This window comes from Syngnathus typhle, linkage group LG9, assembly GCF_033458585.1.
Source record: "Syngnathus typhle isolate RoL2023-S1 ecotype Sweden linkage group LG9, RoL_Styp_1.0, whole genome shotgun sequence".
NCBI lineage: Eukaryota > Metazoa > Chordata > Actinopteri > Syngnathiformes > Syngnathidae > Syngnathus > Syngnathus typhle.
Window position 1 is genome coordinate 5,203,259 of NC_083746.1, and position 15,813 is coordinate 5,219,071.

At 41.8% G+C, this 15,813-nt stretch overlaps 1 protein-coding gene across 3 annotated transcripts in view; it reads left to right on the top strand.

Moving 5' to 3' along the window:
- LOC133159933 (diacylglycerol kinase beta) overlaps positions 1-15,813 on the top strand; it is a 40,811-nt gene that overhangs the window by 650 nt on the left and 24,348 nt on the right. Inside the window, exons 2-18 of one of the 3 annotated variants that reach the window (XM_061287345.1) lie at positions 3,704-4,102; positions 5,190-5,266; positions 7,774-7,924; positions 8,810-8,872; positions 9,578-9,829; positions 9,989-10,141; positions 10,370-10,419; positions 10,681-10,755; positions 10,884-11,003; positions 11,080-11,188; positions 11,260-11,348; positions 11,464-11,580; positions 12,304-12,402; positions 13,196-13,306; positions 13,397-13,470; positions 14,371-14,445; positions 15,529-15,614. In XM_061287345.1, coding sequence (XP_061143329.1) covers positions 4,036-4,102; positions 5,190-5,266; positions 7,774-7,924; positions 8,810-8,872; positions 9,578-9,829; positions 9,989-10,141; positions 10,370-10,419; positions 10,681-10,755; positions 10,884-11,003; positions 11,080-11,188; positions 11,260-11,348; positions 11,464-11,580; positions 12,304-12,402; positions 13,196-13,306; positions 13,397-13,470; positions 14,371-14,445; positions 15,529-15,614 — 1,768 coding nt within the window. In that variant the 5' untranslated portion in view covers positions 3,704-4,035. Of the gene's footprint in view, positions 1-3,703; positions 4,103-5,189; positions 5,267-7,773; positions 7,925-8,809; positions 8,873-9,577; positions 9,830-9,988; positions 10,142-10,369; positions 10,420-10,680; positions 10,756-10,883; positions 11,004-11,070; positions 11,189-11,259; positions 11,349-11,463; positions 11,581-12,303; positions 12,403-13,195; positions 13,307-13,396; positions 13,471-14,370; positions 14,446-15,528; positions 15,615-15,813 lie in introns of all 3 variants that reach the window. The other 2 variants (XM_061287344.1, XM_061287346.1) reach the window with 2 other exon arrangements.

Sequence of the window (15,813 nt, forward strand, 5' to 3'; positions counted from 1 at the left end):
TAGTCCTAATTAAAACAGCAATGCCATGATAGTTTTTTTTTTATTGGTACGTATACCTGATTGATCAGACTCAGAGGAAGACGGAGTTCAGCAGGATGTAAGGTCCAGCAGATCCAGTACATAATGATGCACTCAAACAGTTTACATTTGGAATATTTCCATTCCATTTTAAGACCACTCAAATGCCAAATTGGTTTAAAATACTTGCTCTTTAAATTTCATATCTTGCAGTTATTGATTACCCCCCCCCCCCCCCCTCTCAGTTTTTCTCGTTGAGTGACGTTCCAGCATGAGGCAGCTGACAGCATGCTTAACGACATCTCGTGCAGCAGGATGAGATGTTTATTGATTCTTAAGCATTCGCTTGGGCGTGTTAGAAACGTAATGGTGTGGTGGGGCTTCTACCATTGCTTCATCACGGTCCATTAAAAGCTTTGCTTTTGTCACTTTCAAAAGCCGCAAAAGCATATTGTTATTGTTATTATAATGAGGTGGCACGCTGGGTGGCACGCTGGGTTTGATTCTGTCGGAGTTTGCTCATTCTCCCCGTGCCCTGTGAAAACCAATTGATGCGGTGAAAAATAATTGCAAAAATTAAAAAAAAACAAATACATTTGAATATTTGTCATTTTACAAAAGTAAAAATACATTTACAAACAAATGGCAAATCTAGTGGAAAGTCCTCAGGGAAAAGGAAGTAGGTGATTGCTGGACCCATAGAATTTCTTTAGTTACTACTAAATGTAATTTTGTACATTCATGATATGCTCTGTCGCTTAGTTGATTTTGATTTATTTATTCATTTATTTTTTTTTTTTGCTGTTACGAGATGAAATTTAAATTAGTATGCAAGATATATCAACTGTACAGGGAAGTGACACAATTGCTGGAGGATTTATCCACATAGATTCAATGTGTGTGTGTATAAAAACTTTTTCATTGACCTTTGACCCTTTCAAGCTCCGTTGAGACAAAGTCATTATTTTGTGTATACATCTTTTGAATCGAAACCAAATTTCCAACTCAAATCGATTTTTTGTTACACCCCTATTCGATACCTTACATTTTTTGCCTGCTTATGGAGTATGAAGACTTTGTTTTAACGTTTTTCCAATTTAGCCACACAGGTTTATTGCCATCTAGCAGAAGAGTAGTCAATTGTTCTGCCTAGCATTAAACGTTGCCGGCATCGACAGATGAACACACTTTGCATTTGACAGTGAGCAAAAGAAGAAAAAAAAAAAAGCTTCCGCATAGTAATCACATTTTCACAAAAGACGTACAGCTTCCTCTCATGGGCGTGTCCACAATGACAGCGTTGAGACTGCCGCCTCTATCGGGTCTGCTGCACTTCCTGTCAAGAGGTTGGACCCCGGACTCACTGGGATGGAGATGTCAGTCGCATCCTGTGCAACCCCCTACAACACACACACAAAAAAAAAACCCATTATTGTTCAACTTCCTGCCTGAGCGTGCATCCCTCCGCTCGCCATTATTGTTGCAAACATCTCCTGGTTTAGCAGCTGCTATGTGTGCCTTGCAGCGAGTCAATTGACATTTTACGCGACAAAGGCGGCCTGTGTGGGCAGACGACGTGAAGTGCAGGCATAGGCACGAGTAATCATAACAAAGTCACATGTGAGCGCCATGGCAACTGTGCTGATAGAAACCACCATAAAAGACCATGAATAACTTGGACGGCTCTTTTATTTATTGAGAAAAGCGGGAAATAAAAATAAATATCTCTTCCTACTTGAACAAATGATATTTCTTGTATATCTCAAAAAGCTCAGACATGAAATATCCTATTTCTAAAAATTTCCAGCTTCACTGTTACCCTCAACTAAGTTTGGCAAAATAGCATTCAATTGCTCCCATGCCTCTCTTATTGGAAGCATTTGTCTGACATCACGCTGACGCTGCTCTCGAGTTAAAGCATTCTTGAATTCGAGATGGCTTGGCATCTTCCTTCTACGCCATGTGCCCAGCAATGTGCCTTTCAGTACATCGTTCCATGTAAAATAAATATTTGAATTTCCTATTCTTCAGCAAAATATATTTCACAAATGAAATTGTCAATTTTTTACTATTGCAGTTGACTGTATGCACGATTAGATGCAATTTGATGATGATGACGGAACACAGAAGCAGATTGTATTTTTATTTAAATGTGGCTTTAATTTCATTTGAGGAAAACTTGACTATTTTATTTGAATGCAAACACGAGCTAAGTGTCATGGTTGGCAAGTGCGTCTTGTGTAGTCTGGCGGATTTCAGGCAGTCTGTTCGGAAAACGACGGAGAGCACAGTCGTTTACTGCCGCTTCCAGTGTTTGAACTTTGTGAGCAAAATCTCGAGCAGGGTTGTCTTTCATCGTCCGCTTGCGGCTTGAGCTAGCACGGAGTGTTTGTATGTGATTCAGCATGACCCATTGCTTCCCTGGGGACATCAAGCTTGCCGCCGCCATGTCTGAATCAGAGACGTCCTCTGTGATGGATGAGATGGGCTTGTGGAATTTGGGGCATATTTTTGGCTCATAGTGAAACCCTCATTCGTCACACGGGATATTTTCCAGACCCACCGGCACTCTCTATAGTGTAAAAAGCCATGATAAAGAGAGAACATAAAAATACAATAAAACTGTTTTCAGTAGTTACCTCTCCCAAGCACTTTAAAGCAAGGCTCTGTTTTACGAGGAGCACAGTGGCCCCTAAACTTAAAATTTAGGAACACACAATAAAAGTCAACTTGCAATGTAAATATTCACTCCACTCATTTTTACTATATTACTGATAAAAGTGTGGAGCTGACGTTTTTCAGCACCAATAATATTCAAGGATAGGAATTAAAAAAAATCAATAAACTTCCACGATGTCAACTCAATTTAGAATCTTGCTTAAAACTCATTTAACCTTTATTAAAACACACTTAAACTTTCAGTCGAAAGACCAGGTCAGACAAAAGTAGGCCTTGTGGATCTTGTGTTGGGTGATGTCATCAGATTATGCAGGTGTACCTAATGCGGAGGCTGCATATAGGAGGACAGTGCATTGAAACCCAAGGAGATAGCAATCGCAGAGTAAGTTAAGTATCCTTCATGCATTCGTCTGTTTCCGTCGTGGTGTTTCTCTTTGCACTGCAGTGACGTCAGGGTTGCCTAGCAACCCGCTCAGCAAAACAGAATCCCTCTATGCACCGAAGGGGGAAGGCCCCCATGCACACGCACAAAATAACACCCAGGCATCCTCCGTTTGTCTCTTTACACAACAGCACATGCATGTCCATGAGCTCACACGCTTCACTTGGAGGAACACGGAGTGCATTGCATGTTTGTTTCAACTCTTAATGAACATTCTGATGATATGATGTAATGTATAAGCATTCGAATGGTTGAAAGTGGCTCTGGAAAACAAAAAAGAAATCCTGTTTGGAGAGTGAGCCAACACTCTCTTGATAATACAATGCATTAATAGAAATAAAAGCCTCCACTCTCATAAAGTATGACATGAGGAATTATTGTCACTGCCGGGGAACTAATGTGTTTGTCGGTGTGAGCAGAAAATCAAAACGACACTCACTAGCCACAATTGGTGCGTCATTTTGTTGGATGTTTGACAATATTTTTACTGGGGTGGTAATAAAATATATTTGTTAAGAGTTGCTGTGTTAAGAAATGTGTGTAATGTCGTGCGTTTGTGTGCAGGTGGGAATATGGAGTTTTTTTCTGCTGAGTCATGAGGACAACATCGCAAAAATGACAACCAGAAAGGTCGCAAACACCTTGACCTCATCCTGACACATCCTCCTCCGCTTCCTCCTCATCACATCTCCTTAGTGGACATTTTATACTTCCTCATTTGGATTATTGCTTTTCAGAAGATTCAGGGACTATAATTTTCCTCCTGGACGAAATGACGAAACGTCTTAGCCTCAGTTTTACCCTCAATCTGACCTGATATTAATTATCCTACCTGTTTCTGGTGGAACTGCGCTTTGCCAGACGTCCCCCCCTTGACCTCGACAAATTAAGACATTATGGGAGACGGGAGCTGGGTGTGTCTGAGCCCGGCTGAGTTCAACCAGCTCCAACAGTACAGTGAGTGTAAGTACATATGAAGAGTGACTTATTTCCTTGAAGATTCGAGGGTAGGCTAATATTGCTTCAAGCATGTCCTTTGAATATTACAATTATAGATTATAAATTTGTTTTTAAATTGTATGTGCAGTATACAAACCTCAAAATGTGTGATCAGCCTATTGCTATTCAGCTCTTGTTTTTACTCTCTTGTTTATTTATTTTAATAAGAGAAGACATTTGCATCGACATAAACACACACGAAATTGGACGTTGGACTTTCACTTGATGGCCTTGTGGCCTATTTGTTAGTCAAAGGAGCACGTGCCCGGACTCCTCTTCTTGTCCTTGCGCAAAAAACACAAAAGTTTATTACCTGTTATCAATGTCCATACATCATTCTCTGAGCGGGTCACTGTCTACCGTTACTGAGCATAGATGTCTGATTAGTGAGATACTGCAGTCTTCTTACCAAAGATAGTAAATTCTTGCTGTCTACATTAGTATATTGGTACCTGGGCCGTAAAGAATTACCCGATTTAATCCGAATAATTTAACATGACCAAAAAATAAACAATGGATGAGTTGATGTTTATTGCATGTATTAAGGTAAGCAGATCACAACGGACATCACTTGATTTATTTTGACCAACCAATCAGTGGAAGGAAAAATGCTGACATCATTGTGGGTCAGTTAGCGGAACTGAGGTGAATTTGAAATAAAGAACCAGTTTTATTCCGAAAAGATTGTAAAATCGGCCATTTGGACCCTGCTACCTGGCAGGATGGCGCTGGCAAGATCAAGCCAACCGGTTGTTATTCAAATGAAACGGATGAATACTCGGCGGGATGGGAGCTGGCACGCTAGATGAGACAGATCGGCTCCATAAATTACACTGTGGCAAGAAAACTGTATTACTATAATTCTCGATCCTTCACGAAAGATTGCCATAAACTTGGGAAGTCTTTTCATATCTCTTTTAAGTTACCACATATGGTTCGCTCTTCTATAATTAAATAATATTTAAGGTTAAATATACCAAGATATACCCTGATGGAGCATTCTTGGTGTGATTTGAATTAAAAAGTTATTTTTCTCCTCTGTTCTCCACAGACTCCACCAAAAAGTTAAAGGATGTTCTGGAGGAGTTCCACGGCGAAGGAATCCTCTCCAAATATAACCCTGAGCAGGTGACCATCATTTTCACTCTCATTTTGTGTCATTGTATAATTTATTTACATCAGTAGATTTTCTTTTATGTAAGGGAACTTTTGGCTGGGATTAGCTTCCCCAAAGGAATCCACTTTTGTGGTGGTTGTCATGATTATCTGTACTGCATCGGCTTGAGGGATGACACAAGCTCTTTGCGGCAGTGTGGGCCAGACAGACTTTACGTCCACGTGGGCATACCTGGCGCCACAATGGCTGACTTTGGCCTTGCTCTCTGTCGTCCATCAATTGGCGAGTGCGTGAGTCATCGGGGGCATTGTAGCAGCCGCAGTGGTTGCCTCCGAGCAAAATGGCGACAAACGAGATGTCTTCCGTCTCGTTCCAAAATGGGCGGGCAAGGAATTTTGCCTTTTGGCTCGCTCTTTGAGACTGATGAGTGGGTAAAGCAGACGCAGCCACATTATTTCCTCGCACCATTACTTGTGATCCATAATGCAGCCTTCTGCTTGAGTTACAAATATAGCAACAAAGCAAACGTCGGAATGGCACTTAAGATAAGAAACAGTAAGATAAGACACTCCATCTTCATCATGGTAATAGAAGGAATCAATCCCGGTCGTTATACTTCCAATGTCATATATGTACGTCAATATAGTTGATCAACTTGTGGCCATCCCTCTAATAGATGCTGGGCCCCATTTAGTCACCCAGGGAAAATCTTTAAAAAAATAAATATTGTTTTCTTTGCCCAAACTGTGAAGTAAAACTTGCTCATGGATGCCACAGATGTATCCTTGTAAGGAGGCATTATTTAGTAAAACAAAACTTAAACTCTATAAAGTCATGTTCAGCTAAAATTATATTATTATTATTATTATTATTATTATTATTATTATTATTATTATTATTATTATTATTATTATTATTGGCTAAAAACTTGACAAATATATATATATATTTTTAAGTGAATGCAGCGTGGCAGCCTTTGCACAGCTCTCGTCAGAATATCAGAAAAAAGCAAGTCGCATCATATGAAGAGTCCCTCGGCAAGAGTCTTTTGCCATGATGTAAATCCTCTTGACTTGGAAAGAGGTTTTGTAAATCACTTGAAGGCTTTCATTTGCACGCTAAGGATGCAGGATGGCTGTGTTTATTATCATGCGGTCAAATGATCCACTCAGCAAGCTTACATATCATTTAGACAGGTAGCGCTCGTTTTGAATGGCCCAGAGATATATTGTGCCCTCCCAAAATGAACTATGCAAATATGTCATGGTCATCCTTGTCACGGCAATGTCATAACAAGGTGTTGCAGACAGGAAGAGTGGCATTTGAATAGTACCACTGCAGAGTTGTTTTATTTTCTTTCTGATATTTCAATTGCATATTTCTGTGGGAAATTCATGTTTAGAAAAAAAAAACATCCCCGAAAATTTCATTTCCACAACCAGAAGATGTTTCACACTAGTTATTTATCTGTGGAAAAAAAAAAAAAAAGGACCAGAGCGTCTTCAGTTTCCACTGTTGCAGCTGTGCATGCTTGCGTGATGTGTGCTTATCGCACGATGCACGGCAAATTAAAGTCTGCTGGTGGGTTTGACCAAAAAAGGAAAGAAGAGTGGCAATGGTGGTCTCTTTGGGAACTGGCGGGGTTAAACCAACAGAGGCGAGTTGAGGGGAGGATGTTTTGTGAATGACGGGGGTCCAAAGCCACTGCGCAACCGCTTGTTTCCATTCCAAATCCTAAGGTGCACAACCTGATTCACTTTACCTTTTTTGGTATGCAGGAGATGGTTCCCTTGATGATTTGATGGATATTATCACTGACTAATATTTTATTAAAATATGCAGTACGCACGCGGGTTCCTTCTTTCAGAGCTTATTGAACAGTGTAGTATAAAAGAACTATTAGTATTTCTAGGCATCAAATGTATCAAATACTGTAAGGACAAAGTGGTTGAAAACATTTATGGACATGGAGACTAATGACATCATCTTGATTCATTTCGTCCTTTCCTCCTTCCTTTCCCCCCTTGCTTGCTATTTACGACTGCACGCATAAAATAGCAGCGTGATGTTCTCGACAAAGTAAGGCTCGACCCAGGTGGTGCTGGGGGGGGGGGTGCATGTGTGTCAACGTGGTGTCTCTGTCAGTGGTCTGCATGTACGTACATTTGCTCCGAACATTCACAATGTGTCACCCGACAGCAGTGAGTAGCAACGGGGGCGGCTGGGTGTTTGTTAACTGGTGCAATACATACAACCATTGACAGTGGTGTTAAGATTATGCGCCGCCGTGGCAACACTGCTACTTATTTATCCATCTGATACATGCTGTATGTGTTGAAAGGATTCATCATGCATGAGCACAACCGTTCTAACCCACTCTCCGTTGTTTGTTGTGCTGCTAGCTTGCCCATTCATTTTTACTCCACTCAGGCTGAGACCAAAGTGTTTTAGTCGACATGACGCAAATAAACGAAGTTTGCCATGCTTGTCTTTGGCTAAATATGTTCCCCTCGTGCAGCCTATCGACTATGAGGGCTTTCAGCTCTTCATGGCCACGTACCTGGAGAACGACATCCCGCAAGAACTGTGTCAGCACCTCTTTACCTCCTTCAAGAGCAAGACGGGAGGTGCCTTGCCCGACCATTGTCGAGCTGCAGGAAGCTTATTGGGTGAGCTCCTCTCATGTTTTTTTTTTTTTTTTTCAATTTAAATCCGCTTATGCTATAGAATGAGACATGTAAATCCTTAACCTACACAGGAACAAAATTTTAAAATTTAAATGGTGGTTCCAAATGATTGTCACTACAATACAACTTTTCAAAATAATGCCCCCCCCAAAAAAAATCTATAATTAAATAATACGCACAGTGGATTAGTGGTTGACATGTCCGCGTCACAGTTCTGAAGTTTTGGGTTTTTAATCTCGGTACTCGATTTTGTATGCTTCCCATTTGATGTACTGTGCTACTCTGGCTTCCTCCAATATTTAAATAAACAAGCACGTTAGGTTTGCCCATAGTCAGTTGGGAAAGGCTCCAACTCCTCTGCGACCTGAATGATGATAAGCGATAGAGAAAATGAAAAAATATGAATGGATGGATCAATTGAGCTTCAATACGTATATTGAAATTATAATGAAAGGATGGTTGCCACGCCAGCCTCCCACTTCTGATTTTGAATTCCTTCTGATCATGTGGAGTTTATATGTGTAAAAATAGGCGTGCAGCATTACTTGAAGTGTTTGTTTATATATGCCCTGTCAGCTGGGATAGGCCAGTTAATAAAGACAAGTGCTAGAGAAAATAGAATGTTTTAGCCTGCACTGCCACCTTGTGTTTGGTGAATTTCCAATAACATGGCCTGGGAGGAATTGAGTTTTGAGTCTTTGTCTCCTTGTCAGGCTAAAAAAGATTCAACTATCATAAGTGACGGTCATTAAAAGCATCGTTTTTGCTAATTGTCTCTTGATGTAATTAAGGTAGAAGCGAAGGTGAGCTCCATTAATCCTGCGTCTATGTTGTCTTATTGCTGCTCAATGTGTTTCCTTCTCAAAGAGTCCTGCTCCATTGATGCTGGTATCTCTATTCACACCGAGGTGGCGTGTGCCCCCATCACAGGTACTAGCAGACGTGCCTTGACGGGCTGGGTGGTGCTGCTCTCCTCCCCCGCACAAAGCCATCTGCAACCGCTGCTTATTGTGTCGATGTGTGATTTGTTGTTGTTGTTTAACATTGTGGAATCCATTTCGTGAAATTGGTTGAGCTGTGACTTCAATCAACCCACCTTGAAAGTTTCTTCTCTTTGCAATATTATTGTGTTGTCCTGTAAACTAATCAACTTGAGATTCCTCTAAGGTTTTTTTTAATTCTTTTTTTTGGCGATAAGGGAACCTCTTAAGTTGGATACCTAAACCTTTTTCAGTAAAGGATTATTACGACATAGTTGTTTGCTTTTTCTCGACATTTACTCCATTCAAGAAAGAGCGTCACTGTATAAAAAGTCACGTGTTATCAAAGTTAAGGTACTAGTGTTAATCATTTTTTTATTTATCGTAGCACAGTCAACATCTTTACACTTATTCGGCTATAAAGAATTGCGATGTGACTCCCCCCACTAATGTGGTGCATGTTTATAAGTCTGTCAGTAGTTCTATGTGTGTTAGTATTGTATGTGAATAGAGCAATGCCCAAAATGTTAAAGTACTTACTAAAGTTAATAACGGTGAAAGTTTGACCCAAAAACAAATCATAGTTGCAGGTCAACTAAAGGCTGGTGTTCCACTTTATTCCATCTTTAAAGGACCTTTCCTTTTTGTGTCCAAGGCATGAACGGTAAGAGCATCCTGTCGGCGATGGGTCGACACACGCCGGAGCTTGCCAGCGGCACTGAGGCCGCCACCTCTCCTTGTTCGTCCCGCTCCTCTTCACAGCGGTCCAGAACTGGGGCTCACACACCCGTGGGGGCCCACCGCTCTCCTCGTATCCAGGTCAAGCCTTGCCAAAGAAGCAATAACGCCCTGACCCCTAATGCCGGCCCAGCCCGGTCGCCAGTGTCACCCCCGAAACTTTCACCAGGTAAGACCGGCGACTTATCATTTAAGTCTTAGTCTCCTCTGACCAACGAAATCTGAGTCCAGTACAAGATCTGTATAAAAAAAAAAAAATACAACAATAATCACGTGTACATCTATGTCGTATTATCCTGTACTTACTGTTTGATGCGTTGATTGACAGAGATAAGCCGCTCGGAGAAGCAGTCGTTGCTACGGAGGACGCCGTCACCCCACAAAGGATCCCCCCAGTCAGTTCCACAGGTGGTCTTCTTGAAGGACATTGTTTGCTACCTTTCCCTGCTGGAGCGTGGCACACCAGAGGACAAGCTGGAGTGTGAGTGACAGGCTCAGGGACCCTTCCTCTCTCTCTTTGCTTCCATTTCTACTAAGTAATTCTGGCCAGTGTAATTAAACTATGTGACTGATTTTTTAGCAATCAGGTTTTGAAATACCCCAATGTCTTTTTCTGTGACCTGATTAGTAGGTCAAAGTATTTGTCAGCTTGGCATGAATCAAGAAGTTAACCCCCCCCCAAAAAACGCTCTCTTTGTTCCCCTTCCAGTCATGTTCCGGCTGTACGACACAGACGGCAACGGCGTCTTGGATAGTTCGGTGAGTTTCCCCATCTTCCTCTTCGACTTTCTGTTTTCTTTCTATCCTCCGTACCCATTGTGCTAAGAATAGAAAGGGGTTGGCAGGCGGCGTGTTGACATTAAGATCGTCTGTGATGGTCAGTCCGTTTTAATGCTAGCCAGGTTCTGAGGCATAAACAGAACTTTGCAGCTCGTATGGAATTTGTAGCGGCTTGGACATGAGAGGTTGTGATCCATATGCCACAATGCTTTGTTTTGTCCTATTTGGGATCTTTGGTAGGAGCTGGACCGCATCATCAATCAGATGGTACACGTTGCCGAGTATCTGGAATGGGACTCGACAGAACTACGGCCGGTGAGCCATCTTATAATACCGGTTGGCTTCCAAGATTTTCAGAGCAACCGTTTAGAAATAGAAATAATTGTTTCCAGGGTTAGACTGTCATCATGAGACATTATACAATGTTTACTCTGCCACCGTAGATTCTGAAGGAAATGATGGAGGAAATCGACTACGATCGGGATGGCACAGTCACCCTGGAAGAGTGGATCCGAGGAGGCCTGACTACCATCCCCTTGCTGGTTTTGCTCGGCATGGACACGGTTTGTGTCTGTTTTTCTAGTCCACAGGCCAAAAACCAAATATCTTGATTTTGATGTCTCCCACTAGAATGTTCAGGAGGATGGCCAGCACGTGTGGCGCCTGAAGCACTTCAACAAACCGGCCTACTGTAACTTTTGTCACACCATGCTGCTGGGCGTGCGCAAGCAGGGCCTCTGCTGTTCCTGTGAGTGGATGGCCATGACCATGCATGTTCCACGTATGTTGTCACTGAAACGGGTGTGTTTTTCCCGACAGTATGCAAGTACACGGTGCACGAGCGCTGTGTGTCCAAAGACATCGCCGCCTGCATTAGCACCTACGCCAAGTCCCGCAGGCACACCAACGTGAGCGCACACCTTTCCCCCAATGATGATTTTTCCAAGTGGAAGCAGACGGAGCTTTCTTCATTAGAGCCATCAGTAAACAAACCCTGCATGTGTGTGTGTCTGCTCTCTCCAGGCTATGCAGCACGTGTGGATGGAGGGCAACTCACCGACAAAATGTGACCGATGTCACCGGAGCATCAAATGTTATCAAGGCTTGACCGGTCTCCACTGTGTGTGGTGCCAGATCACTGTGAGTAATGATGGACGATCAGACGGACTTGACAAGACATTGTTCCCCCTGTTCAAACATTCATGCCACCCTCCCTAAAAAAGTTTTTTAATTTTAATTCACTTCAATATCATGTCATGGCAACAAAATGCCCACAAGATAGTGTTTGTCTAAGCTTGTTGCCAATTCAATTTAGATATTAAAAAGCTATGAGCCTCACCTGCTGACGAACGTAAGCAGGCCTCAGACGTTTTGTAGAAACGTTAGCAAATTTTTCATGGGTGCAACCCACATACTCAACACAAATGTAGATTTATTTATAAACACGGCATCATCTAAAAGGGAAATAAACATGCTTCCAAATGGTGTCAAATTTATTTTAAAAACAGACATTTCCTTCCTTTTTGTGTTGTTCTGATGCAATACTACTTATATCCAGCAGATGACCTCGCTGACTTGCTTTTACATCCTTAGTGTGCTACACAACTGACATCAAATGCCATCAATTGGTGTCGCGTTTGCATTTGGCTTCCAACATTCTCTAAATGACGCACTTTAGGTTATATAAAGACCCCAAATTGTCCCAACGTGTGAATGTTTGTTAGTATTTGCAAATGACTGGCAAACTAATCAATTGTGCACCCATCTTGCACAAAGTCAACCTTATAACGGCAAGCTCTATAGAAAATGTCCGAATGGATGGACCGCATGATCATATTTGCGTTTTCATGCCGTCCTCCACAGCTGCATAACAAATGCGCGTCCCATGTGAAGCCAGAGTGTGACGGAGGAGCCTTGAGGGACCACACCTTGCTGCCCTCCTACATTTGTCCTGTCGTCTTGGTGAGTCGCATACTCGACTTCATATAGGAGCACATTGAAGCGAAGACGATTAATGTGCAGACGCTCTCCGTAAAGAGTAAAAGTAAACAGACAAATGGATATTCAAGTACAGATCATGTATAAAATATTGTTACTTGGAACTCATGATATGACAAGATACACTCTCCCGCATTTCCGACAACACGTCACTCATTTGCCTTGGGAAAAGATCGGATGTCACTTTCAGGTGTAAACAGCAGGTGCACATGCCAGACGGAGTGTCATGCTGTCACTCTTCTCTGCTGGTTGTGTTTGGAGTTCAACAAGCACCTGGCTCTATTTCTAACTTTGACATTGATTCTTTTTTGGGCGTATGATTTCCTAAAAGGCTTAAACATAATATGAGGAATAAGGAAATCTAAGATTTTAGATTTAGTAAAAGGTAGAGTTTGCAATTGAAAAGAACACACCTTTTTTTTGGCCTTGTTACTGAAAAGTGTCGTTATGATGTGAGAAGTACATAATATGACCGCGTCTTGCACCTCTAATTTTATATTACCATAGAAAACACAACCAATCAGACGGAAGCTGTGACTTATTCGGTTTAAATCGTTCGACACCTTATAAGTCGCGCTCTCTGATTCTAAAATCTTTGTAGCTGTGAATGTGAGTAGGAATGGTTCATATCCTGCACATCCATGACCCAAATGAGGATCAGTGATATAAGATGAAAGGATGATTTTTTTCTTTTTATTAAAGATTTAAATCTTCTTGTGTTTCAATTCATGTCATTTTGCACTGGTCTTGTCTGCAGGACCGCCAGTCTGTGGTGAAACGCGGAGAAGGCGACTCTCCTCCCTGCACCAGCCCGGACGACATCAACCAAGTGTTCAAATTCTCCCCTGGAGACGGACAAGCATTGCAGGTAATGGTTCTGCTCAGGCCGGGGTCTACAACCAAAACTTTCTCTGCAAACTAAAGGACCGAGGTTGTTGATTCAACTTCCTGTCTATAGATCTCACCCTTCCCGGGCACTCACCCTCTGCTGGTGCTGGTTAATCCTAAAAGTGGTGGAAGGCAGGGGGAAAGGTAAGATTGCTATTTACAACATACATACAACATTTAAAAAAAAAATATATATATATATATACTGTATCTTTAAATCATAATAATGTCTGAAAGTTATCCAGTGAGAAATAAAACATTTTTAATGCAGCTTATCGACTTTTCGACGAGGGATGCTTAGTAGCCGATAGTTTATATAATTGGCTTCAATCTGTAACCGTGAGATCAGCCAGCATGTGCTGTTTTGTTGGACATACATGCAGGACACGCACGACAGAACGTACATTTGTCATTCAGCACAAATAGTTCACTCCGTCGGATGCGGCTACAAAGGTCACGGGAAACTGGCAGGCAGACATGACTGAGCTCATTAGCATATGGGCAGTTGGAGAGGGCAAAGATTAAAAGTATTGGGACGCGTGAAAATTAATAATGTGGGTGATTTTTACTTTTTATCAGTGTCAAGTAAAGAAGTACAAAGGTTTTGTTTTCTAAGGACTCTAACATTTCTCCCTACATTTGAAAAGAGATCTGTATTTTGTACTCCTTTGATCAAAATAGGCTTGTTATTTTTCATCCTTTGCGAATATCAACTCAACATAGAAAGGATAACAATCAAGTGCCTTTGTTGTCATTATAAAAATAAACTGTAATTGAATAATTAAACTGTAAGGGCATAGTTCAATTAAAAATATTGGAATTTTTTTCTTGGGAAATATGGGGGTCTTAAAGGCACCTTATGATGACTCAAAATAAACTTAAATACTAAAGAGCGGCAAAATTAACCGGGTTTGAAACCTGACTGATAGCTACAGAATAATGGAGAAGAATAATGTTTTTACCCATTCAAAATAAAAGGCCAATAACCAGAGAGGATTTTACACAGGATATTTACTTTCCTTTTTGGCTTTCTCCTTCTTTCAGGGTTCTCAGGAAGTTCCGATACCTTCTCAACCCACGGCAGGTGCACAGTTTGGACCAAGGTGGCCCAGCACTCAGGTAAATGCTACCCATTTAGTTGATTTAATTCCATCAACATCCCCAACCTCCATGAACAATTGATTTTAGATAATGGATAGCACTTAATGGATGCTCACCAGCTGCAATGTCAAGGAGACGTCAGTTGCCGACAGGGTTAAATTGTCTCTCCAAAGAGGCCGGGTGTTGCCATGGCACCATAGCAACAGCCTCAGCTGGCAGCGAGGTGAGAGGAAGATTGGTTAGAGCTCACTAACACAAGCTTGTTTTCGACCGTCGCTCATAAAAATCCCAGTGCAGAACAGACAGTCGTGATGAAGCCGATTAATGAACATTTTGCCGAGACGTACACAACGGAAGTGATTTGTGTACACAAACTTCAACCTCAACGCGGTTGCACGATTTCCAACAGTGTTACAGAATCCAACATAGATGCAAAAAAATCACTGCGATGACATTTTGACAGCAATGGAAACTATCTTGAAAATGTTCATTCTTCACGTGTGTAATATGAATTCAATATACTAATTGAGGACTAATTGTGAGCATTAACGGGTCGCTGAGCACCAGGTGGCTAGCTTGAGTGAAAGGCATCATTGGCCTCGTGCAGCTGCCAGGCATGAAAGCCTCTATCGACACCTTTGTCCCGACTCACATGAAAGGTCCTTTTGAAGGGTCACGTGTACGCCCTGCGGCCACAGAGGAAACTCAGGAGAAGATGGTGGAACGAGCATATGCGGGGCTATACGCTTTCTCTTCATCTCATTTGGAAAATCTCCAGTAAATTACATTCTGTGGGAAGCAAGCTGGGGAGGATATTAGAACTATTAACACCCATCTGATGTAGTAAATATCATTAAATAAGAGCTGATGCTCCAAACTTTTGTCTCGGATTCATCTTGGTCCGAAACACTTCAGTATGCAAAAAATAAAAGATTTGACCTTGCCGTCCCAATACTTCTGAAGGGGAGTATTACGCACTGCACTGTGCCTGCTCTGCAGTGTTGTGCAACCTCAGTGCTCAGAATTGAGCTAATGAGAAGTCATGAAAACAGTGTTGACGCAGGCAATGATGCTAACATGTTGTCACTTCTGACGTCTCAGGCTCAACTTTTTTCACGACGTCCCTGATTTCCGAGTGCTCGCTTGTGGCGGGGACGGCACCGTTGGCTGGATCCTGGACTGTATAGGTATTCATACAATCTTATTCATTCAAATGAATTTATGCTAATGATTGTGTTCGTCAGCGGTAGCTTCCAATTTTTTTTTTTCACGATTTTCTTACACTTACTTGATGTGTCGTATGGTAAAGGCATCATGCTGGTAAGGTCATCATGATCGAAATGAATGTCTATGAAAAAAATTGGAGAAAAAAAAGTCCTTCCATCT